Below are 27,701 nucleotides of genomic sequence, written 5' to 3'. Positions count from 1 at the left end.
TGGATAAAAAGATTTTTTTAGTTGCTGTGCCTGTCTCCTGAGGCACTTCCTTAACTGTTTGTGCTACCCAAGGACTCCTAATTCTGACAACCCTGTCACAAGGCTGCCCTCCTTTCCCCATTTGTTTTCTGACAATGAAATACCCACCCAGCAGTCCATGCTCCTTAGTTATACCATAGTTATACCTGTACCTTAAAGGAACCTTGGTAGTGTAATGGTTACAAGTTCAGCTGCAATCAGCAAACTCAACAATTCAAAACTACAGCTGCACCTTAGGAGTAAGATGGGGTTTTCTACTCCAAAGAGTTACAACCTTGGAAACCCATAGGAGCAGTTCTGCCCTGTTCTACAGGGTCACTCAACTGCCACTCACTCACTCGATGGCAGTGAGTTTTGAGACACTTGAACCTCACTTAAGCAACTGCTTAGATTCCAAAGACTAGCTAGTTAAGTGAAAATGGAAGGTGGCTACTTCGTTACATAAAACCATTGAGAATCATGGCCTAGCCACATTGACCAATAACTTTAAGCATGGCAAATCCAAAACAGCAAACTCAATGCCACCAGGTCAATTCCATTTCTTTGTGACTGGATAGGGGAGGAGAGAACTGACTTATGAGTTTCTGAGACTGTCATCTCTTACAAGAATAGAAAGCCCCCTCTTCCTTCCTCAGACAGCTGATGGTTTTCAACTGCCAACCTTGCAGTGAGCTAACAGTTACGCCATCAGGGCTCCAACCAGTGTTATCTTCACATCACATTTTCATGTTTGATTGTGCTGTACATACATCTTTGTGCAAGATAGTCGGATAGTAGAATTTCACCATGGTCAGAAATCAAAAATGTCAGATAACAAAGAAATGGTTGTATATTTTTATCAGAATTTATTTTGAAATAAATTAAGTAGAAGCCTATCATCTCCTTCAGATGTTACCCACTGCTGCAATAACAGAAATACCACAAATAGCTTCAAAAACCACTTTCTTACAGTTTAGAAGACAAGAGTTCAAATTCACACTAATGCCCTCTCTGTCTCTCCTTTGGCTCTGAAGGAAGGCCCTAGTCTTACCTGAACTTTCTGGACAATGTTCATTTGGCTTGGCATCCCTCTTCTCCCATCTCACCTTCTTTTGTTTGCTTGTTTAATATCTTAGCTCCAGAGATGGATTTAGAAAACACATATACTAACACTAAGGTAACGCACACAAACCGTTCTCAAATATTTGCCGTGGCATAAAAGTTGTGATTTATAACATGTATATTTTTGTGGGGACTCAATTCAGTCCATAACAGATCTGGTTGACTGGGTTTTTTTAATAAAAGTTTTATTTTCTGCACAACAAAGAAACAGCAAAAACAAAAGTAATTGGAAGTTTTAAAAAATGTCTACTGCACCTATAGGGCTTTTTATAAAATGTATGTCATTTTTCTTCCTGCTTTCATTTATAACAGATGATGATGTACCTGCAGATATGGTTGCAGAAGAATCAGGTCCTGGTGCACAAAATAGTCCGTATCAACTTCGTAGAAAAACTCTTTTGCCGAAAAGAACAGCGTGTCCTACAAAGAACAGCATGGAAGTAAGTTAAGTGTAATTGTTTTTCATTTTGTAATGAAAGAATTTTAAGAAAACAAAATGCCATCAAGTTAAAAATCAGTGATTATGAAGGGCTCAAAAAGTTCATAGGAAAATGGAATGGAAAGAGAATGAAAATTTTCCACAAACCTTTTGAAGTATCTTCATATTTGCTTAATTTAGCTTTGGTTTTGTAGGGTGCATCAACTTCTACTACAGAAAACTTTGGTCACCGTGCAAAACGTGCAAGAGTATCTGGAAAATCACAAGATCTATCAGGTATTTCCTATGGAGAAACAAAAGAATGGAATTGAAATAACTTTTAAAATTTGTTTGATACCAATAAGTTAACGTTAAGCATAGTTGAGCATTACAGTAATTTGTTAATGAAATGTCCATTAGCATTCTACCTTCTCCCTCGTCTTTATTGTTGTATTAAACTGCATTTTCAATATTTTAGTTAGTGTTTGAGATAATACAAAGTAGCTAAAGAGAATCCATTTTAAGTCAGTAACAAAGCAGATGGTGATATTAATTAGTAAAATAAAATTGCTTGCAAATTATAATATCAAATAATAAGAGCTACTACTTAGATAAGATGAAACTTGTGTTCCTGTCAATAATGAGGAAGTCCTTGGTAGCACACACAAAGCATGTCTAACCTGTTCTTGTAAACTCTGTATAGCAGCACCTGCTGAGCAGTATCTTCAGGAGAAACTGCCAGATGAGGTGGTTCTAAAAATCTTCTCGTACTTACTGGAGCAAGATCTTTGTAGAGCAGCTTGTGTGTGTAAACGCTTCAGTGAGCTTGCTAATGATCCAATTTTGTGGTAAGTGAAAACCTATTCCTTATTATCTTGAGATATATTGCTAGCTGTCTAAAATGCTAAAAATAGTAGGGATGATGTTGAAGTGGGAGTTGGTAGTTACCTGTAAAATAGTTGTAACAAAGTTAAAATACTTTTACTAAGTAATCTGTTTATTACAAATGCTACTTATCAGAGAAGGCAATATTTATAAAACTAATTGAAATACTCTCAGTTATTTGTCATTTGATAGCAACTGATTGATCCTAGGAAATGTTATTCATTCAATTGCTTTTTAAAAACAGCACAAGACCTAATTTAAAATAGCTAATGAACTAAATATGACAGTTTAGTGGACCCAGTAATTTTGCTGACAAATGTTCTTGTCTTATATACTAATTTTCATAATAGTTTAGCATACACTATTTATTTTCACCTTCCAGGGACCTGTATAATTAGCAGTGAAAAATCAGAAATAATCTTAATGCCCAGGAATTGACACATTAAATAAATGATAGGGTTGTCTACTTGAAGAGTTGACATATAACCATTAGCAATGATTCTTATAGGATATTAGCAATATGGAGGAGAAAGCTGTTACAAAAAGGAAAAGAGCAAAGTATACAATTTTTATTATTCTGCATACCAGTATAAAAAACTATCAGTAGGGAAAAAAATACTGGAAAAAATATTTTAAAACAGTTGCTATTGGATCACCTTTAAACTCATTGCAACTCCATGTGTATCAGAATGGAACTATGGTTTATGGTGTTCTCAATGTTGATTTTCAAAAGTAGTTTGCCAGGACTTTATTTCGATGTACCTCTAGATAGACTTGAACCTCCAACCTTTGTTTATCAGCCTTTGTTTAACTATTTGTGTTACCAGGAACTCCTGGAAACAAATCTAATAAGATTAAGATTAAACTGTTAGAGATACCTGTGTTGAAACTATAGATTATCTTAACAACAGTTACTTATTACCTTTATGGTGAGAAAGTAAACCCTTTAAAAATTATATTATAGAAATAACCAAGGATGAAGCACAGAGGGCGATAAAAACATTTCACAAGAAATTACAGTAATTACTGATAGCTTTATTCTAGGGTTCGATGGCTGTTCATGATAAGAGGTCAGTGGGGGGTACAAATAGGAACTGGAAACACAGGGAATCCAGGACAAATGATCCTTTCAGGACCAGTGCTGAGAGTGGCGACTACGGGAGGGTGGGGTGGAAAGGGGAACCGATTACAAGGATCTGTATATAACCACCTCTCTGGGGGATGGACAACAGAAAAGTGGGTGAAGGGAGACATTGGACAGTGTAAGATATTACAAAATAGTAACTTATAAATGACCATGGGTTCATAAGGGTGAAGGGAGCAAGAAGGGAAGGGGGGAAATGCTGATGCTGCCAGGGGCTTAAGTTTTGAGAATGATGAGGGTTACGAATGTACAAATGTGCTTTATACAATTGATGTATGGATGGATTATGAGAAGAGTTGCATGAGCCCCCAATAAAATGATTATTAAAATAACAAAAGATGTCAGTGGAGGGTGAAAATAGAGGAAAAATTAAAGTTCAGTCTTATTTCAAAATCATGTGTTCATTTTATTGGTCAAAATATGTTGTTAACAATTTACAGTTCTATATTTTGAAGATTATCAGATCTTATTTCTTCTTGTCATTTAGTAATTCTAAACAACTTTTACTTTTTGGAAGACTTCAAAGAATTGTTATGCTTGTTTAAAACATTAAAGAGCATTTTATGAAGAAATCCTTTAATTCCTTTCTTCCCTAGGAAACGTTTATACATGGAAGTATTTGAATATACCCGCCCTATGATGCATCCAGACCCTGGAAAGTTCTATCAGATTAATCCAGAAGAATATGAACATCCAAATCCTTGGAAAGAAAGTTTCCAGCAGCTGGTATGAAGCATAGTTACAAAATACTGGTTTATAGCATACATCTGTAATTAGAGTATGTCTGTGTCTTTATTTTTTTAAGGTAAATGTAAACTTAAGAATAGATTTTTAAAATAAGCCAGTCACATTTATCAACCAACAAAACATCCCCCTCCTCCCTAGTATTTCTGGAGTTTACAAATTCCAATTCATAAGCCACTCCTACTTGCCCTTTCAGCAGGGCTTTAAACCCATTCAACTCAGTTATTATCATGGCTATTGAAGTAAAATAGGAACAGACCTGAATTTTTACAGTGTAGGTGATAAGTGTTGGTAGCTGGAAGGAGATACATTATGGGTAACAATCCTTGAATGGGGAGACTTGGGAAGAGGTAGTGAGCCCTATAAGAGTCTGATACTTGAGACTAAATTATTGGCAGAACTAAGGAGAGCCACACAATCACAACATTGTGGTTGGCTACCATCTTTGAGTGGGACAGTGAATCTTTGGCTTAACATCCATTTTATGTTTATGTAAATTTGCTTTGGTGTGAAACGGTTGAACAGATCCCTATTTGCAACAGACTCTTCGGCACAGTCAGTCACCCTCCCTTTGTGCGAATGTGTTAATTCATTTTCAAAGCCTTCAGCCTTTTCTAAAGTACGAGAATCATATGCACCAGCTCCAACTGATGTACAAATTCTAAACATTTAAGAAGGGATCTTCTGAGAGTGATTAGGGGAAAGAATGTACGGATGTGCTTTATACAATTGATGTATGTATATGTGTGGATTGGGACAAGAGTTGTATGAGCCCCTAATAAAATGTTTTTTTTAAAAAAGGGATCTTATTAGTAACCTAGGAACTGCCTGTATTTAACATGTTCATTAATAATTTATTCCATCAATTCGTAAGTCCAGAAACCAAGTATGATTTCTGTGAGTCAATTTGAATAGCTATTTAGTAATTTCTAGTTTTTAAAAATTTACCACTTTGTGTAAGTTTTATGCAGTCCTTTATCAGTAGTTCTCAACTGGGAGTGATGATTTTGTTTTCCCGAGGACATTTAGCAGCATCTGGAGATATTTTTGCTTAACCATGCACAGAGTGTCTGTAGGTCCATTTTGGCTTCTTGTAATGCTGTTATATTGTTTTCTTTGTACAAGTCTTTTGTTTCTCTGATTAGGTTATTTCTAAATATTTCACCACTAACCTAGTAAGTCAGGGTGAGTTTGCTGGTAAACCTTCTGGATGCACAGGATAGCCTCCACGAGGAAGAATTAAGTGTCCCAAAATGTCAGTAGTGCTGAGGTTGATAAACCTTGACTTTTTTGAGTCATCACCTGCTCCAGGTTACCTTATACTGTGGAACAGAAAATTAGTTGTGGGGGGACAGGGGGAGAAAATCTGTTGGAATAATTATCAGTGGTAGTTTTTTAATTTAATAAAAGTTATAAATATAACGGTACGTTAAAACATTGAAATAATATTTATATTAGTATTCAGTAGCTTATGTTGTTGATTGTTTTTGATATTTCAGTATAAAGGTGCACATGTCAAGCCAGGGTTTGCTGAGCATTTCTACAGTAACCCAGCAAGATATAAAGGAAGAGAAAACATGTTGGTATGTTTGATTTGTATCTTCTAAGACTTAAAATGGTCATCTCTCAGTTCTGTACTGACACATTTTTTCCTTTCCTAGTATTATGATACCATTGAAGATGCCCTTGGTGGTGTTCAAGAAGCTCATTTTGATGGGCTAATCTTTGTTCATTCTGGAATATATACTGATGAGTGGATTTATATTGAATCTCCAATTACCATGATTGGTGCAGGTATTTTGATAAAATGCATTATCAGTATAACTTTAATATTGTGTTCTTATTATTTTATTTATGTGATTCCATTTTTTAATGCTAACAATTTAAAAGTCCAGTTGAACTTTGGCAATACCATCATGATAGGGAAGAATTAGAGTGAATATGCTGTACATTTTAAATATGAATGAAACTAAAATATAAAAATTCCAAAATGGTTGTTATACATATTTCTTAATGTCAGTGCTTTCTACTACTGTCCTTCCATTAATGATTTTAAAAAGGACAAAACATTTGTTAATTTTATCTATTATTTGAAAATAAAGATGTTAAATGTTTTTATTGCTGTGATGTAATAGAACTGAAATGTAATTATAAAATACATTTTAAGTATTTTTAGTGTTATGTTTCTAAGAATAATTTTAATGAGATGCCTGTTAAGTATTCATCATTCAACAATCATCTGAAGATTTCTATTAAGATTTGTAAGGATACAGGATATATTTTAAATAGCTTGTAATTATTACTTCTAATAATACAGGCATTTACTGCCATTTCTTTGCATTTTCTCCTTCCCTCTCCCATTCTGTCATATAGAAAATTTTTGTCTACAGATTTCTTTACTTCCCAAATCAAAGCCACTGTTCCAAGTACATTTAAGTAAAGATCTCTTCATTTTTCCTGCTCATACTCTCCTGCCTTCCCTCCCTGAGCCTTTCTCTCCAGTATTGCTGCTGTTGGTTTCCATAAGAAACCTTTTTTGTAATTAATGCCACTGCATCCGATATCCAGTCAGACCTTATCCACCTAATACCTAAAGGCTTGTGAAACAATTAGAGTGTATATTAACTGGTATCAATTAGTCCAATCTAATCAATACTAATGTTTTTTAAAAGCCCCCCACCCCAAAACCTAACTTACAATTTTAAAAGATTCTCATGTCTTATAGCAGAATGTTTTTACTGATTGAAAAAAAAAACTTATAAAAAATTTACATTGCATCCCTCTAATTCACTGGTTCTCCACCTTCCTAATGCCACAATTCTTCAGTACAGATCCTCATGTTGTGCTTAGCCCGCCCCACCATAAATTGATTTTCATTGCTACTTCATAGCTGTGATTTTGCTACTGTTATGAATCAGTGACCCCTGTGAAAGAGTTGTTTGCCCCCCCCCCAAAGGGGTTGCGACCCACAAGTTGAGAACTGCTGTTCTAATTATTTTAAAATCTCTTCTCCACAGCACCTGGAAAAGTAGCAGACAAAGTTATAATTGAAAACACTAGAGACTCAACCTTCGTTTTTATGGAAGGTTCTGAGGATGCTTATGTTGGATATATGACAATAAGGGTAAGAAATTTTAAGATTTAAAACATATGTATTGGAATCATCATAGCAGTAGTGGTCTGTTTCAAACAAAATTTCTACTTTTCAGTTTAACCCTGATGACAAATCTGCTCAACACCATAATGCACATCATTGCTTAGAGATCACAGTCAACTGTAGCCCTATTATTGATCACTGTATCATTCGAAGTACATGTACAGGTTAGTGTTTTCTTGATGTTTTGTCACAGAATGAGCTGTGCTTGTGCCCAGTAGGTTTTTAATGGAAATAACTATTTGTCTTCCAGTTGGCTCTGCTGTATGTGTTAGTGGTCAAGGAGCGTGCCCCACTATCAAGCACTGTAACATCAGCGACTGTGAAAATGTTGGGCTATATATAACAGATCATGCACAGGTAGTTTACATTTTTATTTCTTGTTTCTTTTTTAATGTTTATAAAGCTCTACTGATTTTTATTTCTGAATAATTGTTGTAGGGAATATATGAGGATAATGAAATTTCCAATAATGCTTTAGCTGGGATTTGGGTTAAAAATCATGGAAACCCAATTATTAGACGGAATCATATTCATCATGGACGTGATGTTGGTGTATTCACATTTGATCATGGCATGGTAAGAATATTTATTCTTAATAGACAAGCCAACAATGTACCCATTAACTTTCAGATGTGTTTCAGCATTATTTTCGTATTTCCTGGTTACCTACATGGAAGAGTAAAAGCCATTTCAGTGTATTTTAAAACAAATGTAAGACTGTGCATCTAACATTCATGTAAAAATGAAGGAGTCTTTAGGATGCTTTGAGAGAAGTGTAGTCTGATTCAGAAGTTGTCAAGCATAAATGTGCATATAAATTACACAGAATCTTTAAGCACCATATTGAATCCAGTGCAGGTTGTCTGTGGACTACATTTGAGAAATAGTCGTCTTATCATCATTAATTTGACTTCTGTTGTATTTCTCCTGATTTTTTTTAAACTAGCAGAACTTGAGGAGAGATATACCTACCACTGTTGAGTCGGTTCTGACTTAGCAATTGTATAGCATGGACTAGAACTGCCCCTTAGTTTTTTGAGGTAGTAAATCTTTACGGAAGCATACTACACCACATGTTTGTCCCTTGACTGGTGGGTTCAAACCTCCAACCTTTTAGCGAATAACGGAGTATTTTAAACACTGTCTACAAATACAGAACCAAAACCTCACTGCCATCGAGTCAGTGCCTACTCGTAGTTCACTTTTAGTTCTAAAGCCAATTATGTCGAGTATCATTTTGAGTGGTACTGTTTTTTTATCTAATTGATATTTATACAGCAGTATACTTAACAGTGGCAGAATTCACATGCACATGGGGTATTCATCAAGGTGGATCAAATACTGAGTCAAAAGCAAACCTTAATAAAATTTAGAGTATAGAAGCAATAAGGGATATATTTTCTGATCACTACAGAAGTTAAGTACAATTTTGTTGTGAGATGCTATCAAATTGACTCCAACTGGACACAGTCCTGTGTACAATCGCATGGAAACTGCCTGGTCTTGTGCTATCTCCATAATTGTTAGTAAGTTTGGGCCCATTATGTATCTACCGCATCAGTTCATCTCATTGAGGGTCTTCTCCTGTTTCACTCTCCCTCTACTTTATCAAAAATGATGACCTTTTCTAGAGACTGGTCTTTCCTGGTAACATATCCAGAGTGCCTGGGATGAAGTTTCACCATCCTCTCTTAGAAGATGCACTCTCAACAAAGTGGCTGCATCACTTTGCATTTCTACCAGCGTGTTGAGGGATCTGATTTCTCTACATTCTTATTGACACTTGATATTGTCTACAATTTTCACTGCAGTCACACAGAATATATGAAGAAATCTTACAACTCAACAACACCAAAACTGAACAGTCAAATTAAAAAGTGGGAGACAGGTTTGAATAGACTTCTTTAAGGAATATCAACAAGTGGCCAATAAACACATTTTTAAAATCCTATGAAATTAGACACTGGAGAAATGCAAATCAAAACAATGAAATGATAGTTCTCACTCAGCAACCAGTTTTCCATGGAGTGAATTCTGACCCATGGTAGTAACTTCATTTGTGTCCAACAGTAGAATTGTACTTCGTAGGATTGTCAATGGCTAATTTTTCATAAGTGAATTACCAGGACTTTCTTCCAAGGCACTGCTGGGATGTATTCAGATTACTACTTTTAAGTTAGCAGCCAAGTATGTTAATCATTTGCACTGCCCAGGGACTCTTCTGTTTTCAATGATTTTAAGGGTTTTTTGCTTATTTTCCTTTTTTTTTTTTTTTGCTAGCCTTATAGTATTGTGATTATGTTTTTGTAAACAAGAGTTCTTATCTTTTTAGTGATTGTAGATAATGGTGTGGTGGGAGAGGCACCCAACTTCACAGGGGGAGAAAGAGAATCTTTGTCGGCATCAGGTGCCCAAGGCTCATTCCTTTGAGGTGGAAGTCAGATATGCCTCCATCCTTCTTACCACTTTTGACACCAACCATCCTCCTATAGCACACTTCTCTGTTGGGTTTGATCATTCATCATTCAGTGTCCACATAGAACTCAGCCAAGGCTTGTGATTGTGGGGTTTATCATGGATGGAAAAGATTAAAGTTAAGGCCCAAGAAGGACTCTTGAGACTGCCCTTTGGTCACTGAGTGGTACTGTTTTAAGTACCATATAATTGTATAAAATTTTATTTCCAAATAGTGTATGCACTCGTCTCTTCACATCGTCTTTTCATTTGCCTAATTTCCCTAGAGGTCTGGTTTTCAAGTCCTAGGACAACATTGGCAGCGTTTTCTTTTGTGACGTCAGCGATTGCAAATAAGGTGGTGATATTGTGGCAAATAGAGTTATGTTGAGGGTTGTTTTTCTTTTGTTTCTATATGGTATCATTAAGCAGTGTAGTCTTCACAAGTACACCTTGTCAGTGACAAAGATAATTTTTTTAATTTGCACTGTGCCTGAAACACTGCTGCAGAGCCCTTCTTAAAACTAAACTGCACTGCGAGGAGTAGGTACCCTTTAATCGTGCTGAAAGGACAGAAATCGTCTAAAGACCAAAGGCCAGTTCATCAAATTAGCCAGTTCCTGAGGTAACTAACCTGAAAAAAGCTGGCCTTACAACTCAGACTGTAGCTTGGGCCTGTAGGTGAGAACACAGAATACAGATGGCTTCCTTATTCCAGCAGGAATAATGAAATTGGCATCTTGTTTCGGATTGCAGCTCTCTTTTCTAATGAGGGGAGGGTTGAAGGGGTCTGGGGAAAGGTTTAGAATCTTTAGACTCTGCCCTCCCTTAAAGCCTTAAAGTAGTATGTTCATAATGCTGATGCTCTCGACTGGGATATTTGGCTTGTGAGCAGGGTAAATGGTATAACTTAATACAGTGGTTCTCGTCCTCCTAATGCCATGACCCGTTAATACAGTTCCTCATGCTGTGGTGACCCCAACCATAAAATTATTTTCGTTGCTACTTCATAATTGTGATGTTGCTACTGTTACGAATTGGGTGACCCCTGTGAAAGGGTTGTTTGACTTCCAAAGGGGTCAACCCAGGACTCACAAGTTGAGAAACACTGGCTTAATGCTATAGCATGCTAATTCAGTAAAGGCCATTTCTGGGCAGACCAACAGTTAAATGGAAGAGATTAAAGGTGGAAATCTACTTGGAAGCATAAGCACTCAGAAGAAAGGCCTAGTCATTTACATCCCCCAAAACCAGCTATTGAAAACTTTATGGAACACAGTGTGGCGCTGAATTGGATTATGCTTGAAAACCACTAATTCGTTTTGTCATTGGTTGTGGTTCCTAAAGGGGGAGCTATTGTTTTGTATTAGAACTATAAGCCAAACCCAACTCCTCACCATCAAATCAATTCCAATTGATACAGGATTCCAACCTGTATAGGATTTCTGAGACTAAAGCTTTACAGGGGCAGCAAATAGCCTCATCTTTTCTTCCACCGATCAGTTAGTGGATTTGAACTGCCAACATTGTGGTTAGTAGTCCGGTGTTTACCTGGCAACACTACCAGGACTCTTGAAACTACCCCCAAAATCCACTACTGATACTGCTTTTAGGCCATTCCCATTTATAAGTGATTTTAACGTGAGCATAGGTTCCTTTTTTTTTAAAGACTTAGGACAATAGTCACTTATATATCACTAATAGTAATATACTCCATCATGTACCCTCATTATTTTGCACATTAGTGCTTATGAATTTTATAGCATTTTAAAAAAACACATGTTAAATAGATAGATAGATAGATAGATAACAGATGCTAGGCAATTCTACAGCTATTCCCATTCAAGATTAATGAGATTCGTTGTAAGAGGGAAATGGGGGGTAGAGGAGTGTGACTTTATCTTTTGATCAGTTTTCGTATTTATGATAAAATCTTTAAAAGACCTTTGGTGGAATGTTTCCCTATCCCACGTGTGTTTTGACCTATATTATGTTTGTGATGGCAGCTTTTGATTGATAGAATAGTCTACTGAGCACAGCCCTTTTGCAGAAATGGATCAGATATAAACAAAACCAGCGATAATTGGGAACTGTGACCATTGATAGAAAATGTGATGGTATTAAGTAAAGAATGGAGGAAAATATAAACAAAAAGGGTCGTGAATTGATGTTTCGTTTACATCTTTACATCCATTCTTCCTCCTTTGTTTACTCTGGATTATTTTAAGCATTTTCTGACATTGTTTTGTCTGTAAATATATTAATATGTATCTTTTTAAAATGGTAGTTCTTTCATTTTCCTCTTTTTGGTTTTTCCCTTTTTTTTAAATGAATGTAACCATAGTGCCAGTCTTACATGTAAGACTGATTCCTTAATGCCATCAAATTTCTGTTAGTGTTCATTGTTCACCAATTATCTTTGGCTTATTTGTTTTTACTCAGCTTATTTTGGAGTGTAATTTTAAAGAATAAAATGAAAATGCCATAGTAATACCAACTTGCTATACATTTCTAAAAATATTTATTCCTAATTACTGTATATAACTCAACATGGATGAGGAATAAATAGTTTCAGGTTGACATGAGGACCACAGTTTCAGTCGTACCTATGGAAATCAGGAGGGTCCCCCTCTTCTTTTTAGGTGTTTGAAAAGGAAAATTAAGTTTTAAATGAGAGAAATTGCACATAGCAGATGTGTTGAAACTTGCCTGGCTTGCAGCTGAAAAGGCAAAGCAGGGTATACATTTTGTCTGCAGTACTGGATTACTGGGCCATTATTTGCACTAGAGGCCTTGCTTAACAGAATACATGCATTCTTTTAAATAATAGTATTCTGTAATCGATTATAAAACTGTAAGCCTGTCAGTCTTCTTTCTGAATATAGTCACTGTGGTAATAATCTATAGACATCTAAGTTTAAGATCATGGAGGACAGAACCTTTTTGTAACTCTTTCCTGAAAAATTATCATAAGATAAAACATACACACTCTTTGGTGGAAGTAAATTGTTGTTGTTACTACCACTTCTCTTCCACTTTGTTGTGTTGTGGTGACGTGTTACTATGAACTAAGGGACATTTAAAATCCTTAGCCTAAATTGATAGATGATAAATTGAGTACTTGTGACCAGGGCAACTAATCCAGCTTGGAACAGGTTATAAGACTTCTTTATTTGCAAGAAGATATATGGTAATCCCTAAAAACCAAACCCAGTACCTTCAAGTAGAATCTCACTCAGGTACTCTGTTACATACAGTAGAACTCTGCCCCATAGGATTTCCAAAGTTTTAAATCTTTATAGAAGCAGACTGTATGTACATCTTTCTCCTGTGGTTTGAACTGTTGACCTTTTGGTTAGTGCTGAGTTATTTTCACCCCTGTGCCACTAGGGCTCCCATAAGTTGAGAGATGTAATATGAGGGAAATATGCCTTAGAGACAACAAAGGCAGCTGTGACAGCAAGTTTGGTATAGAATTATCACTAGAAAATTAAGGAAAAGAGAAAAGAGATAGTTACTAACGTGAGGGAAAATAATAAATTGTACATACTTTGTGGTTCCAATCTCACTAACACCAAACTCACCAAAATTATGATGTAACTGCATTAGAAGGCTAAAATGTGTTAGCGTGAATAGTGGGAGATAGAAAAGTAAGGGAGCTAAATCATACTTCTGTAACAGTAGATAATACCTAAAACTTGAAACGTATAGAAATAAATGTGTTATTGTTCTTAAAAATGAGATAAATCAAACCTTTTCTGTTGTTATTTATGGTTTTAACATAAGTTATATATACCGTATATATTCGAATATAAGCCGAGGTACCTAATTATTACCTGGGAAACCAGAAAAACGGATTGACTCGACTATAAGCTGGGCTTTGAATGAACAGCAATCACCTGCGAGATTTTACACCTCACAGGGGTACCACTGACATGTGTATAAGCCGAACCCCAGTTTTTCCGCACATTTTTTTGTGCTGAAAAACTCAGCTTATGCACGAGTATATATGGTAGATACATTTGGTGTGCAAGAGGGCTTCAAAAAGTTGGTGGAAAAATTAATTACTTTTTAATTCCATTTCTCCATGAAGTTTTTGAAGCTCTTTCATATTATTTGTTATAAAGCCAAATAAGGAGAAACATGTTTTGTATTTTACAATGCTGATACTCGAAAAACCAGATGGGTGTCCAGCTACCACGGACACTATTAGATCACATGAGACAGTCCTGGATAGAGCTGGAGAAAATAGGAAACATCACTCAAAATCATAAAAGAGACCCCAAGACGATGTTCCTTTCCCTTCAGGTCTGAGAAAGAGCTCACCTCCACGTTAGTCAATCACGTAAAATTAAAAGAGCAGTATTCACCCAAAGACAAAGTACTGAGGGTTGGGAGAGAAGGAGGAATGGAATCATAAAAGACAGAGAGGATGAGATAAGTGATGATACATTGAAGGGATTATTATTTTTTGTTTTAATATTTTCTACTTTTTTCTGTGTTTTTTTTAATCATTGTATTAGGGGCACATACAACTCTTATCACAATCCATACATATATCAATTGTGTAAAGCACACTTATACATTCATTGCCCTCATCATTCTCAAAACATTTGCTCTCCACTTAAACATTGAGGGGATTATAATGGATGAGTTGTATTAGAATATTATGAATCGAATGTAAAACTAAGATCTGCTCTAAACTCTCACCTTATTTACAACTTTAAAAGGAGAGAACATTTTTAAAGTGTGAGTTTTAGGGTTGCCTTTGCTCTTGACTCTGCCTGATCCCTGAGCTATAGGTAACCAACCACAGTGACCACCCCACTAAGAGCCCCCTGTGCCCCAGGTGGGGGCTCTTTTCTCCAAGTCATGGTGCTGGGCCTGACATCCCCTGGCAGAGATTCCAGTAGATCCAAATATCTAGCACAGCACTTGCACCAGCAGGAAACAGCTAAGCAAGGAGTTTTGTGTAATTAAGGACCACATTAAGGAGTCTCAGTTAATGTTAACTTCCAGGCTCTTAGTTGGCCTCAGACCTTATTCTATTCCTCTCTTGGCTCCCCCAAGGTGGGAATTCTTCCCCTTTCTCCTCAGTTCCCTGAGCGAGGAGGAGGGGGAAAAAAGCCTTTTTTATATTTAAAGATTATTTTCAATTTTGTGTAATTCCCTGATTTAGAAAGGGTAAGATGTTATAAATACAGGTGTGTAATTTATGCATAATTTGTACTTTTTTTGGTTAGAATATAAAACCTGAAAACTATTCCTGAGTATTTTTGAAGTCCCTTTTCTTAAAGAGGTAAATACGTTATGTATTAGAGTCCTTAAAATTAATCCCATTTAAATCTCTAGTAAATTTAGTTTAAAAGGTCAACAAATCCTATTTAAATACTTGTGTGTCTGTTTAGTTTAAAAGGTCAACAAATCCTATTTAAATACTTGTGCTCCAGAAGTTATAACATTTCTTTTTTCTTAGAGCTAACGAGTGGCATAAGAAGGAAAATACATATTCAAAGGAATTTAAAGAGAGAAGAGAGCCAGCCTGTTCCTTTTTAAAGAGGAGATAGAAAATGAAAGGGCTATTTAAAAAGTACTATATTGTAAATACATTAATTTTTCCCCTCGCAATATTCAGTCTTACTTGACTTTTTCAATTTAGGGTATTTGTGCTATAGTAACTAATGTCCATTCTCATTATGAAAGTAGAGCATGTCCATTGCTGAAAATTTAGAAAAGTATAAATTAACATAAAAATCATCTAAAAGGAGGGAGAGGAGCTGATACTAAGGGCTCAATACAAAGTAAATGTCTAGAAAAGAATGATGGCAACATATGTACAAATATGCCTGATACAATTGCTGTCTGGATTATTATCATGTAAGAGCCCCAATAAAATGTTCTTTTAATAAAAAATAATAAATGAGGGAAGGAAAATCATCAGAAATCTAACTAAGATAATCTCGCCTTATATTTCCCTTTGAACCTTCAAATTGTTTTTCTTTACATATAATTGAGGTGATGCTTAATATGAGGCTTTAAAATGTTAACAGAAAAAAATGTTAACAGAAAAATTAAATTAAAAGATAGACTTTTTCCACAAACTTTTTAAAACCCCTTCCTATATAGGCCTGCTAATTTAGTATGATACTATATGAGCACAATTCTTAAATATTTTACTATTCCAGCCCCTTATTGCTGCCGGTCTTAAGCTGAACATATTTTTCATATTATCTATTGAGTAGATTTTTCTCTATTTTTTTTCTCCCCAGCTCTTTATTAGTTTAGAGAGGATTTCTTAGTTGAATGGTTGAATTTGTTTTGGTGTTCATAGTTGCTTTTGAATCACCCCAGCTGGTGACGCACAAGGAATGACACTGTGAGATCTGTGTCATCTCCTTGATCAGTTGCAGACGAGATCATTGTGATCCATAGGATTTTCATTGGCTGACTTTTTAGAAGTAGATCTTTCAACCTTTCTTCCTATTCTTTCATGGTGGAAAATACCACTAAAACTTGTTGAACAGCATAGCAAGACACCAGCCTCTGCTGACAGAGGGGTGGTAGCTGTGCTAGCGGGAGATTGACTAAGAATCACGCACACATCTTCCTGATAGAACACAAGGACATCAATACCCTCCCTTCTTTGTTTTACTAAAGCATTCTGATCGGTTTTGCATGTTTGATATTTGAAATTTGGTGTGTATCTTTTCTTACTCTATTTAAAAAATGTTTTTCTTACTCTTAAACACTGCTGGCAATTAATTTTAATGTATACTATTACATGTTTTTTTAAAATACTCTTTACCTAAAGGATTAAATTCTGTATTTTACAGGGTTACTTTGAAAGTTGCAATATTCACAGAAACAGGATAGCAGGGTTTGAAGTGAAAGCCTATGCGAACCCCACTGTGGTTCGATGTGAAATTCACCATGGGCAGACTGGAGGGATATATGTCCATGAAAAAGGAAGAGGACAGTTCATAGAGAATAAGATCTATGCAAACAACTTTGCAGGTGTATGGATTACCTCAAATAGTGATCCAACAATAAGGTATTTACAAATAATTATACTTAGAATTTTTTTTCACCTTAGGTTTTGTGTAATAAGTCAAGATATATGCCGCTTTGACTAATAAAGATTTTCCTAGGTATCTCAGTACTACATAATAGATTTTACTAATAAAGTCAAACATCTGAAGGAATATAGTTACTGCATATTTGCTTTTTGGTGCTTTTTTGTTGATCTAAGCTATAACAATATGATTTTTGTGAGCAATTGCAAATGTTGTGATTTTTATTTTAAATGCATCAAACTGCATTATATCTGAGTAAATAGGGTGTGATCTTTTATTGTAAGCTGAATGATCTTGCTTTCTCCTTTTTCTGAGAGTCAACGGTTAGAATAACTCAGGAAACTAAGTATCTCTAAGCTTCTTGGACAGAGAGATCAAGATTGTTAAAAAAGTACAAATGTCAAGCTCTTTTCTTTAATAGTTCCTACTGTCCCTGCTAGCCACAGTAAGAAAATAAACAGATCCCGTCTTAAAGGAATCAGCCAATATTCTAGGAGAACTATTATATTTTAATTATCTAATTTTGTTTTCCATAAGCTTTATAAAAGTAGATATTGATACTTCCATGCTGTTAATATTCATCAAATGCTTCTAGATCAGGTAAAATGTTCTTTTTGATATATTGATTGTTCTTAAGGGAATTTTTAATGCTATTTTGTCTCAAATAATCGATGGTTTTTCCAGAACTTTGGGTCTTAGAAAGACCTGTACAGAAGCAGAAAACACCTCGTGTGGGCGCTTCATTTTGCAATTTAAGAAATGTGGCCATAAGTGCCCTTACCATTTTTTTTATAACGCAAGTAAGCTTTGTTGAATATAAATGCTTTTTATTATCATTTTATAACTGTAGGGGAAATTCTATATTTAATGGAAATCAAGGAGGCGTTTACATCTTTGGTGATGGTCGAGGCCTTATTGAAGGAAATGACATTTATGGTAAGTACATAGGTGTGTTTATAAGATTTCATAGACTAGCCTGTCTCCCCGACATTAGTGAAGCGGACCACTTTGAAACCATTCAAGTAGAAGAATTGATCTAGTTTCTAAAATTCTTGATTAATATTATTCCGTAATTTTATTCCCTTGACAAACATTTATAGAGTGCCCTGCCAGATAATCCAGGATAACAGTATAAATGAGATCTTCGTGTCAAGGACTTAGTTTAGATTACCATAGGTTGGCGTTTGAATGATTTAGATTACCTAAAATCATTCCATTATTTAAGAATTCATAAGTGATTCCTGTGCCAACTTAATACATTTCTATAATCACTCAGGAAGAAAAATACCTATTCAAGTTTTTGAAGCATTAATTCAGCAAACAGATTAGATACTTCTGTTTCTAGGCTTTCTTTCCTACTGTCACTTACCTGGATAACACGTATATAAACTTTATTCAGTGCTAGCCATTGTTCTAAGCAACTTACATTTCGTTTAATTATAGGTAAACCTTAAACATGTCAACTGTGAGGCTGATGCTAATACATATCCCCTCTTATTGAGCATGAAATCAGGCACAAGGAAATTAGACAGCTTATTCAAAGTCATACAAGAATAGAATTGCAGATCTTCCTAGGTAGGCAACCTGACCTTCAGAATGGTAATCATTATGCTAGAATGCCTGCAGCCACCATTCTGCACTAATGCACAAGGTCTTCAAAACTTCTAAGAAAAATTCCATTTTTTTAATTGGAATTTTCCACAAACTTTTAAAATCCCCCTTAGGCACTCTTGGTCCCTTTCATTTTGTCTTATGTTGTTAGTTGCGGACAAAGTCGATACTGAGTTCATGGCAATCCTCCGTGTCTAGTAATGCTCATGAATTTTAACTAATACCAAATGTAAAACTTAGCATGTGCATTAGGCTCCAACTTTGACTTTGTAACTTTTATTTTTAAATAGGCAATGCATTAGCGGGAATTCAAATTAGGACAAACAGTTGTCCAATTGTTCGACATAACAAAATTCATGATGGTCAGCATGGTGGGATTTATGTGGTAAGTTGATGAGTACAGTTCTGAAAACCCAGGCCTGTATCATAACCAAGAAATAAAGGGAAGCAAGAGGACGTGTCTAACTTGAGGTCCATAGGCCATGTTTTCAAATGTTTAGCGCATGAATTTGCAACGGTCTTTAATTAACAATACATAATTGTTTATTCTCCCCGTTAGCCTGTTAATGGTTTCAAAATCTATAATGTGTAGTGTTCTATAAAAATTTAGTCAGCACCTAGCAAAATAAATTTATAAACATTTATAATTGGCGATATGATTGAACTTATACAGCAAACCAGTTGGCAGTGTGGGTACATTAGATTCGTGGTCATGTGACTATTGTCTGAATTTCTTATATTTTCTAAGAGCATTAAGTAAAATCAGACTGTCAGTGGAAATGCTTATAATACTAGATTTGGATATATTTTGAACATTTTTACCTTCTAAAAAAGCCAAGTTTTCATTTGAATCTATGCTGAAATAATTGAATGTCTTGTTAAAAAAATTTTTTAAACCTGTGTTTTTCTTGTTTTTTTTTTTCTCTTTTTCTTTTGCTTCTTCTATCATACCACCATAGTGTTTGAAATTATTACAGCTGATTCAAATAAGAAAGTTGTAATCTGATACTTCGAAAGGTTTATTGTGCCAAATGTGATTCCAATTTTTGCTTATACTTCTAGACATGGCTGTCTTTAATTTTGTTACTTAAGACTATTCCTTTGGAGTTTGAAATAACCTTTAATTTAATTGAATAGGTGATCTTCAATTTGTTATACATAGAATGAAATAAGAGCCTCTTTAGTTTTGCTTTATTATAATTGAATGCTGCTTCTGGAAGTACAAAACCTTATTTAAAAAAATAGCTGCTTGGAAAACTAAAACTGCTAGAAGTGATGCAAACAGAATGTCAACATCTCCTTCCCCAAATGGAAAAATAAATTTTAATTTATTTTCCCTTTAACTATCTTTAAGGATAGTTAAGCACACCAAAATGATATGCTTATTAAATATACTGTAACTATTGTGTCCTTTTTTTAGCATGAGAAAGGACAAGGAGTAATAGAAGAGAATGAAGTTTATAGTAATACTCTGGCTGGAGTGTGGGTGACAACTGGGAGCACACCGGTACTAAGAAGAAATAGAATACACAGTGGCAAGCAGGTAGGATACTCTTGAACTCTTGGATGGGAAAGAAGTTGTCCTTTAAACACTTCTACATTTAAATATTTGTTTTTAATTCTAGGTTGGTGTTTATTTTTATGACAATGGACATGGTGTGCTAGAGGACAATGATATATATAACCATATGTATTCAGGGGTTCAGATAAGGTAAATACTCTTACCTTTGGCTTTCTTTGGGGAGAGAGTTGGGTATAAAAGGCTTATAGAGAAGAGAGTTTTCTCTTTAGTGCTCAGTTGTCCTTTTCCTCCATGTAGTCACATTTAACAGCGCTCTTGACTTACGATGTCAGCGTGGAGATTTCCTTAGACTCGCTGAGGACAACATATATGTACACCAGAAGGGCTCATTTCCAGTGTGTTGTCATCAGTTGATGTGAGAGTCAAGTTAACTGTCATTGTGCTCCTTTGTACTTAGTGGGTCCTTAGTTGCCTATTAATCTGTGAAGTGGTATTGAGTCATTTCCAACTCATACCGAGCTTATAGGACAATGTAGAATGATCCCATAGGATTTTCTAAGCTGTAATCTTTATAGGAGCAAATCACCAGGTCCTTTATCCCATTGAGCCACGCAGCACTGGGTAGCTTTGAACCACTATCCTTCATGTTCGTAGCTGAGTGCTAAACCATTGTACCCATCCTTGACTCTTCATTAATATCAAATCAAACCTGTTGCTGTTGAACTGATTCCGACTCATAGCATCCCTCTAGGACAGACTATTGTGACCCCACAGGGTTTCCAAAGCTGTCATCATTTTGGAAGTAGGCTGCAGCATCTTTCTCCTGCTGAGTGCTTGTTGAGTTTAAGACGTTCAGTTACCAGCCCACTTCTTAATCACTCTGCCAGTAGGAATCTGGGATTTCTCAAAAAGAAGTGTATATATGAGAGAGCTTACAAAAGACCTTAGAAACTGCACATTATGTACACACTGCAGATCTTGGGGGGAAGGCACCAAAATATGAGAGCTCAAAAAAGTTTTTGGAAAATTGGAATTAGAAGATAATGGTGTTTCTCATAAATTATTTGAAGCCCCTTGTAAACTTCTCACTGCAGCATTTCTGAATTAGTTTGAGACACTAAGAAAGTTAGGGCTTTAGTTTAAAAGAGCCTTTATCAAAATAACAAAATGTGCTAAAACTGAAGCAGTAGAAGTGTAGTGAAACCATTGTTGCTTTACAAAAGGTTTATGGGAACAATGCCTGACAGAAACCAGCAGTTTTCATAGGACTTTAAGTTGCTTAAAGACAGGAAGAGACAATACTGAAGATGAAAGCCATCGTGGCAGACCATATCCACATCAGTTTGCAAAGAAAAATATAAATCATTTTCATCCCTTAATTGACAAGCTACAATTAATAGTGGAAACAATAGTACACACCATGGATGTCTCAGTTGGTTTACCTTACAGAAATCTGGCAGAGAAATTAGAGCAGGCTTTCTCCTTGACAAAGACCAAAACCATTTGACCCAGATCAGCTGCAGAGAAAAGCAGAGTACTCAGTGGGAATTTAAAAGAAGTGGGATCAAAATCCTGGACCATTTCTTGGGAAGAATTGTAACAAGAGATAAAGCTTTAACGGTGTTATCCTGAACACAAAGCACAATCAGGGCAGTGGCTACCAAGAGATGGAAGTAGTCAAGTCAGAACAAGAGTGGACTAGTGTGGAACACAGAGACCGGCAACAGTTTTTGGTGATACTCAAGGCAATTTTGCTTGTTGACTTTCTGGAGGACGAAAGAGTGACAACATCTGCTTATTTTATTGAGAGAGTTTTGAGAAAGTAACCAAAACTCCAGGAGAAAAACAATTTACCAAAGAGAAAAAAACTTCACCAAAGAGTCCTTCACCACAGCAATGATCCTGCGCTTCGCTCTCATCAAACGGTAATTTTGTGAGTTTTGATAGAGCCTAATCAGGCATCTACTTTGCAGTTCTGATTTAGCTACTTCTCACTTCTTTTTGCTCCCTACTCTTGAATAAAACCTTTAAGAGCATCTATTTTGCTTCAGTTAATGTGAAAAAGACTGCATCGATATGGTTACATTCCCAAGACATGCAACCATTTTTAAGAGGTAGCATGTGATTAAAGGAAGAAGCTCGATGCAGATGACACAACCTTGCATGCTGAACGTGAGGAGGACGTGCAGCACTTGCTGATGAAGATCAAGGATTGCTGCCTTTAGTATGAGTTACACACCTCAACATAAAGAAACCAGAATCCTCACAATTGGACCAATAAAAACACACCCTGATAAGTGGAGAAAAGATTGAAGTTGTCAAGGATTTCATTTTATTTGGATCCACAATCAACACGGGGAGTAGCAATCAAGAAACCAGACAACACACTGCATTGACAAATCAGCTATGAAAGACTTCTTTAAACTGTAAAAAGGCAAAGATGCTTTTTTGAGGACTACGATGTGCCTCACCCAAGGCATAGTATTTTTACTAGCCTTATGTGCCTATGAAAACTGAACAATAAACAAGGAAGACCATACAAGAATGGATGCATTTGAATTGTGATTCTGGCGAAGAATATTAAATAAGCACAGAGTACTAGGCCAATGAGCAAAACAATCTTGGAAGTATAGCCAGAAGTGTCCTTAGAAGAAAAGATGGTGAGTCTCTATCACACATAACTTTTGGCTTGCTATTAAGAGGGGGACTATGCTTGATAAAGTAAAAAAAAAAAAAGGAAATCATGAACAAGATGGATTGATACAGTGGCTACAGCCGTGGGCTCAAGCATATCTATTCTGAGGATGGTGCAGGACCAGGCATGGTTCTGTTGCTATGTGGCAGAATGGACTCACTGGCACCTAACAATTAACAGTAGTATTACTAGGTCGTGCCTCAAAAAATGGCCAGCAATTTACTTCCACCGGAAACCCTTTGGGAATACAATTTTACACGTGAGAAGAGTCATTATAAGTCAAAATCAATTAGACAGCAACTGGTTTGGTTTATAATAGTCTATTGCAATATGTGTTTTGTGGGAAATACATAACTAACACATTCTAGAACATTGTGAGGTACACCCCTGGACAGATGGACTTCCATATCAGTAGGATCTAAATCTGCATATTCATCAAGTAACGGTTGAAAATATTAAAGGGAAAACAATCCCTCAGAGACTTAGAGGCCGTGACCAGTGCTTTATAAGCAGCATTTACATTGTATTAGGTATTACAAATAATCTAGAAATGACTTTACATATACAGGACTGTATGGAGGTTATATGCAAATACATCATTTTACATAGGAAGTGCTAGTCTTGAATCCACCCCCCCCAAAGGGTAACTGAATAGCTGATTTTTACTATGATTGATGTGGATTATACTGTTAACTTATGTAACCGCGGAGATGATTAGAATGAGTAGAAGCAATTAAAATGGTATTCTTGTCTGTTTTACCACAGGACTGGAAGTAACCCGAAAATTAGACGCAACAAAATCTGGGGAGGACAGAATGGTGGAATTCTAGTTTATAATTCCGGTATGTTCAGTCAGTCACTTTCATCTCTTTGTCTAATGTTAGTGGACATTAGAAATGTAAATCCTAAAGCTCTACCTACATTTTCTGCATTATTTCTAGGTCTAGGTTGTATAGAAGACAATGAAATATTTGACAATGCAATGGCTGGAGTGTGGATTAAGACAGATAGCAATCCTACACTAAGAAGAAATAAAATCCATGATGGAAGAGATGGTGGCATCTGCATATTTAATGGGGGTCGAGGTATTCTTAATTTTGCATTAGTGAAAAATCCAATTTTCTATTATTATTCTCATTGCCAATTAATCTGTATATGAACCTTGATCATTTTCCTTCTGAAATCTTAGAATGATGTAGATTAGTACCTAGAGTTCTAAAGTTCACAGATCTTTTCCCCCCTTTCTTTTGTAGCCATTTTGACTTGACAGTGTCCATAAACTTTTGAGGGTTTTTTTGGGTTTTGTTTTGCTTTTTAATCATTTTATTAGGGGCTCTTACAGCTCTCTATAAAGCTTTTTTTTTAAAAAAGTCGGCACAATTGGTTTATTTGGACCTTTCATTATTTAGAATAGTAACATTGTAATAAACTTCCACAGCAAGCTATATAGATTTATATGTGAGAAAGTACAGTGTATACACAAGTATGAATTTGTACCCGTTTCCAGTTTTGCTGAAAAATGGAATTAATGAAACCAAGGCATGACTGGTTTAGTATCCAGTCATGTATGAAAACCAAAGTTTCACAGTTCTTACAAAGTTTGTTGGTAAAAGAAGTCTAGGAAGAATGTTGAGTACAAATTTATCACCGTCAATCAGCAACATTTATTACTACAATTTAGTGTTGATAATCTTATGAATGATGAACACATAGGGTTTAGAATCTAATTAGTAAGTGGAGGAAGCAGTTTCAGGCACAGAAGTATAATGTAATAGAGTATTACATTGTAAACAAGATGAGAGGAAGTTTAGAGTTGGTAGGCAAGGGGTTCTAAAAATTGAGGCAGACAACTGCGTTTGAGCTCTAAACACTTGAGGAAGTGGTAAAATACAAGATGAGAGGCGCGGACTGGTGGTAATTCAGGCAAGAAATGATGCGAGCATGAGAGGAAAACAGGAGGAAGCAGATCCACGTGAAGCACTCAAGCAACATGAGAGGGTTGATCAAACAGTGAGAGGAGGTACTTTGGATTCTGACTTGATCACTAAGTGGCTTCTGTTACAGAAGCAAAATAGAACCGTTTTAATGGAAAATCTGAGAATCCATGGATTGTGATAATGGATGTAAAAGCAGAGCCCCCAATAAAAGGATTCTTATTACCAGAAGGTAATTATTTAAGCTAGGAAGCAGGTTTTAGAATCAGCAACATCATCGATGTATAAGGGAGCTTCAAAAAGTTTAAAGGAAAAAAAAGAAGTTTTTGAAGCCCCCTCATACAGAGAGGGATATATATATATATCTTTATATTACCAAATGAAATTAAACTTGATGGAAAGGGGAGTGACATTAGGAGGAAAAGAATGCAAGGAAATCTAAACCAAAAATATTAGGGATAAAAATAAATAGCATACTCAGCAATAAGCTGGTGTAGTGAGACAAAGGATTACCTTGAGGCAATATTTAGAAAGGTGTGCCAAGTTTTGTTTTTTTAACTTTCTTAAAATAGTTCTGGGAAGTGGCATGATCAGTAAGAACTCCAGTATTAAAGATCATGTAGCAGATTAAAAGATGGAAGGGGAGATTAATTGGGAAATGAGGCTAAAGGACTTAAAAACACAAGAGTATGCAAAAGTTCTAGAAGTATTTGAAAGGAACTCAGTTTAACTCACCTAGGCCTAGTCCTGCTGTCATGGAACTTTCAGGTACCGGTTACAGTGGTGACTTTCCCTTTGCTTACAGTTTGGGGCTTAGTTCTACCGTAAATATTTCTGAACTTTGGTTTGGCTGTAAAGTTTGCATTTTGCACTAAGGATATATTTTATTACAGGTCTCCTTGAAGAAAATGATATTTTCAGAAATGCTCAAGCAGGTGTTCTCATCAGCACTAACAGCCACCCAGTCTTAAGGAAAAACAGAATATTTGATGGATTTGCTGCAGGTTTGTATTTCACAATAGTGGCTTATTTCCTGTGAAACTGTAATGCTTGGCTTTTGGTGCTCGGTCTCTTTTTGTCAAAACAGTGCTGGCCAAAGTGGCTATTCACTGCTAGGAAGAGCGAGCACCTAGCTAAGTTCTAGCTGCTTCCCCCCTAAAGCACTTAAAAGAACTATTCGTCTTTCTGTTCAAGACTTCTGAGACAGTGCTGCCACAGTCTGTAGGTGCCCAGCAGACATTTAAGTAACTCAGCCATTTGCTGAAAGGCTTGGGACTGAGTACACCCAGAAGTTCCTCAGAAGACCTGACAGTTTACTTCCCACACTCCAGACAGTCTACTTCCCCCACTCATGGAGTCACAACTGTCAACTCAGTGGCAACTACTTTAGTAAATCATGTAGCCCAAGTACCATGCATATACATTTAAAGGTTTTGCCTATGTAACCATCCTCTGCTGCCATCTATGTAGACATACTTCTGGACTTTTTGTCATTTTCCTCCCCCTTAGTTTGCAAAGGAATTCATTTTTACTTGAACCTCCTTTTTTGTGGTGGCCAATTTAAGAGAACAGTGTGCAGCTGTGAGATTGTGTTTCTTGCTCAGGAAAAATGTCACAGAAAACGGTTGTGATGTTGAACACAGCTTACAAGGACAGCGCTATGGAAAAAACTAAAGTGTACAAGTGGTTTTGTTTCAAAAACTGAAATGTCTATTGATGACATTTAACCTAAAATTTTTTCACCATTTTCATTCTAATTAGCAATACTTTATTGCAGTAAAATGAATTGTATTGATTGAAATAAGCACCTGTATTGCTATAGATGTCAAGGTGTTAGTTTTTATATTAAAAAGGGCCAGTTTTCTGCATATGCTGTATTTCAGGCTTCTTATGAAAGAACTAAAGTGATAGTATCTACTGTTTGTAAACTTTATTTTAGGTATTGAAATAACAAATCATGCAACTGCAACACTAGAAGGCAATCAGATTTTTAACAACCGGTTTGGAGGCTTATTTTTAGCATCTGGTGTTAATGTGACAATGAAAGGTATGTGGGGTGGGGGGAGGAGTGTTCTTGTCTGCCTGTACACACACTAGATCATGAAAAGATGACCAGCAGCAACCATTGTTTCTCAGTAACTCCTGTCGCTATTCACGTTGCAACATCTTACAGAAAACTAATCTTAATTCTTAGCTGATTTCTTGCAATTGCTTCATTAGAATAGTTCTACAATTCTACAGGTTTTAATCACCTAGAATTTTAATCTTTCTTTCATTACAGATAATAAAATAATGAACAATCAAGATGCCATAGAAAAGGCTGTTAGTAGAGGCCAATGTTTATATAAAATATCCAGTTATACCAGCTATCCCATGCATGATTTCTACAGGTATGTCTCAATCAGTGTCCTTAGAAAAATGGTTATTTTTAATACCATTTTAGTGACTTTTATTTCCCTTACATATGTAAGCTAAAGGAGAGGTGATTGGCTGTACTATGTTCTCAAAACTCATTCAATACAGCCTAGTTCTGGGAGTGATGCTCTCATGATGAAAATCTGACTACCTTTCCACAACTTAGCGATTTCCTCAGAAGAGACAAGACCAAAACCAAAGCCATTTATTCCATTAAAGTGCCTTTTCCAAATTAATCTGGAATGTAGCACTAACCACATAAATTTCCCAGGTTTGGTCCTGTAAGCCAAAGGCCATAGGGTAATGTATTTTTCGTTATTTTCAATTATATGATCAAGAAAAATGATGTAAGCTTTTGCTTTTCAGATGTCACACTTGTAACACCACAGATCGAAATGCCATATGTGTGAACTGCATTAAGAAGTGCCATCAGGGACACGATGTAGAGTTTATAAGACATGATAGGTATGTACCACACTTGCTTGCTATGTCACCCAATTACTTTCCAC

The 27,701-nt window shown here is 35.9% G+C and overlaps 1 protein-coding gene across 2 annotated transcripts in view; it reads left to right on the top strand.

Moving 5' to 3' along the window:
* The window catches only part of FBXO11 (F-box protein 11), an 86,932-nt gene that overhangs the window by 57,901 nt on the left and 1,330 nt on the right, over positions 1–27,701 (top strand). Inside the window, exons 2-22 of one of the 2 annotated variants that reach the window (XM_075535734.1) lie at positions 1,453–1,580; positions 1,774–1,855; positions 2,262–2,406; positions 4,184–4,313; positions 5,831–5,914; positions 5,993–6,125; positions 7,349–7,455; positions 7,541–7,652; positions 7,739–7,845; positions 7,927–8,064; positions 16,776–16,993; positions 17,866–17,951; positions 18,917–19,011; positions 20,047–20,169; positions 20,252–20,337; positions 23,609–23,685; positions 23,785–23,928; positions 25,671–25,781; positions 26,717–26,824; positions 27,059–27,167; positions 27,559–27,657. In XM_075535734.1, the coding sequence (XP_075391849.1) occupies positions 1,453–1,580; positions 1,774–1,855; positions 2,262–2,406; positions 4,184–4,313; positions 5,831–5,914; positions 5,993–6,125; positions 7,349–7,455; positions 7,541–7,652; positions 7,739–7,845; positions 7,927–8,064; positions 16,776–16,993; positions 17,866–17,951; positions 18,917–19,011; positions 20,047–20,169; positions 20,252–20,337; positions 23,609–23,685; positions 23,785–23,928; positions 25,671–25,781; positions 26,717–26,824; positions 27,059–27,167; positions 27,559–27,657 (2,422 nt within the window). The remainder of the gene's footprint in view (positions 1–1,452; positions 1,581–1,773; positions 1,856–2,261; positions 2,407–4,183; positions 4,314–5,830; positions 5,915–5,992; positions 6,126–7,348; positions 7,456–7,540; positions 7,653–7,738; positions 7,846–7,926; positions 8,065–16,775; positions 16,994–17,865; positions 17,952–18,916; positions 19,012–20,046; positions 20,170–20,251; positions 20,338–23,608; positions 23,686–23,784; positions 23,929–25,670; positions 25,782–26,716; positions 26,825–27,058; positions 27,168–27,558; positions 27,658–27,701) is intronic. The other variant, XM_075535733.1, reaches the window with a different exon arrangement.

The sequence above is a fragment of the Tenrec ecaudatus genome, chromosome 17 (genome assembly GCF_050624435.1).
Source record: "Tenrec ecaudatus isolate mTenEca1 chromosome 17, mTenEca1.hap1, whole genome shotgun sequence".
Lineage (NCBI taxonomy): Eukaryota > Metazoa > Chordata > Mammalia > Afrosoricida > Tenrecidae > Tenrec > Tenrec ecaudatus.
Note: the sequence above shows the minus strand (reverse complement) of the source record. Positions and strands in the feature narration are given on the sequence as shown.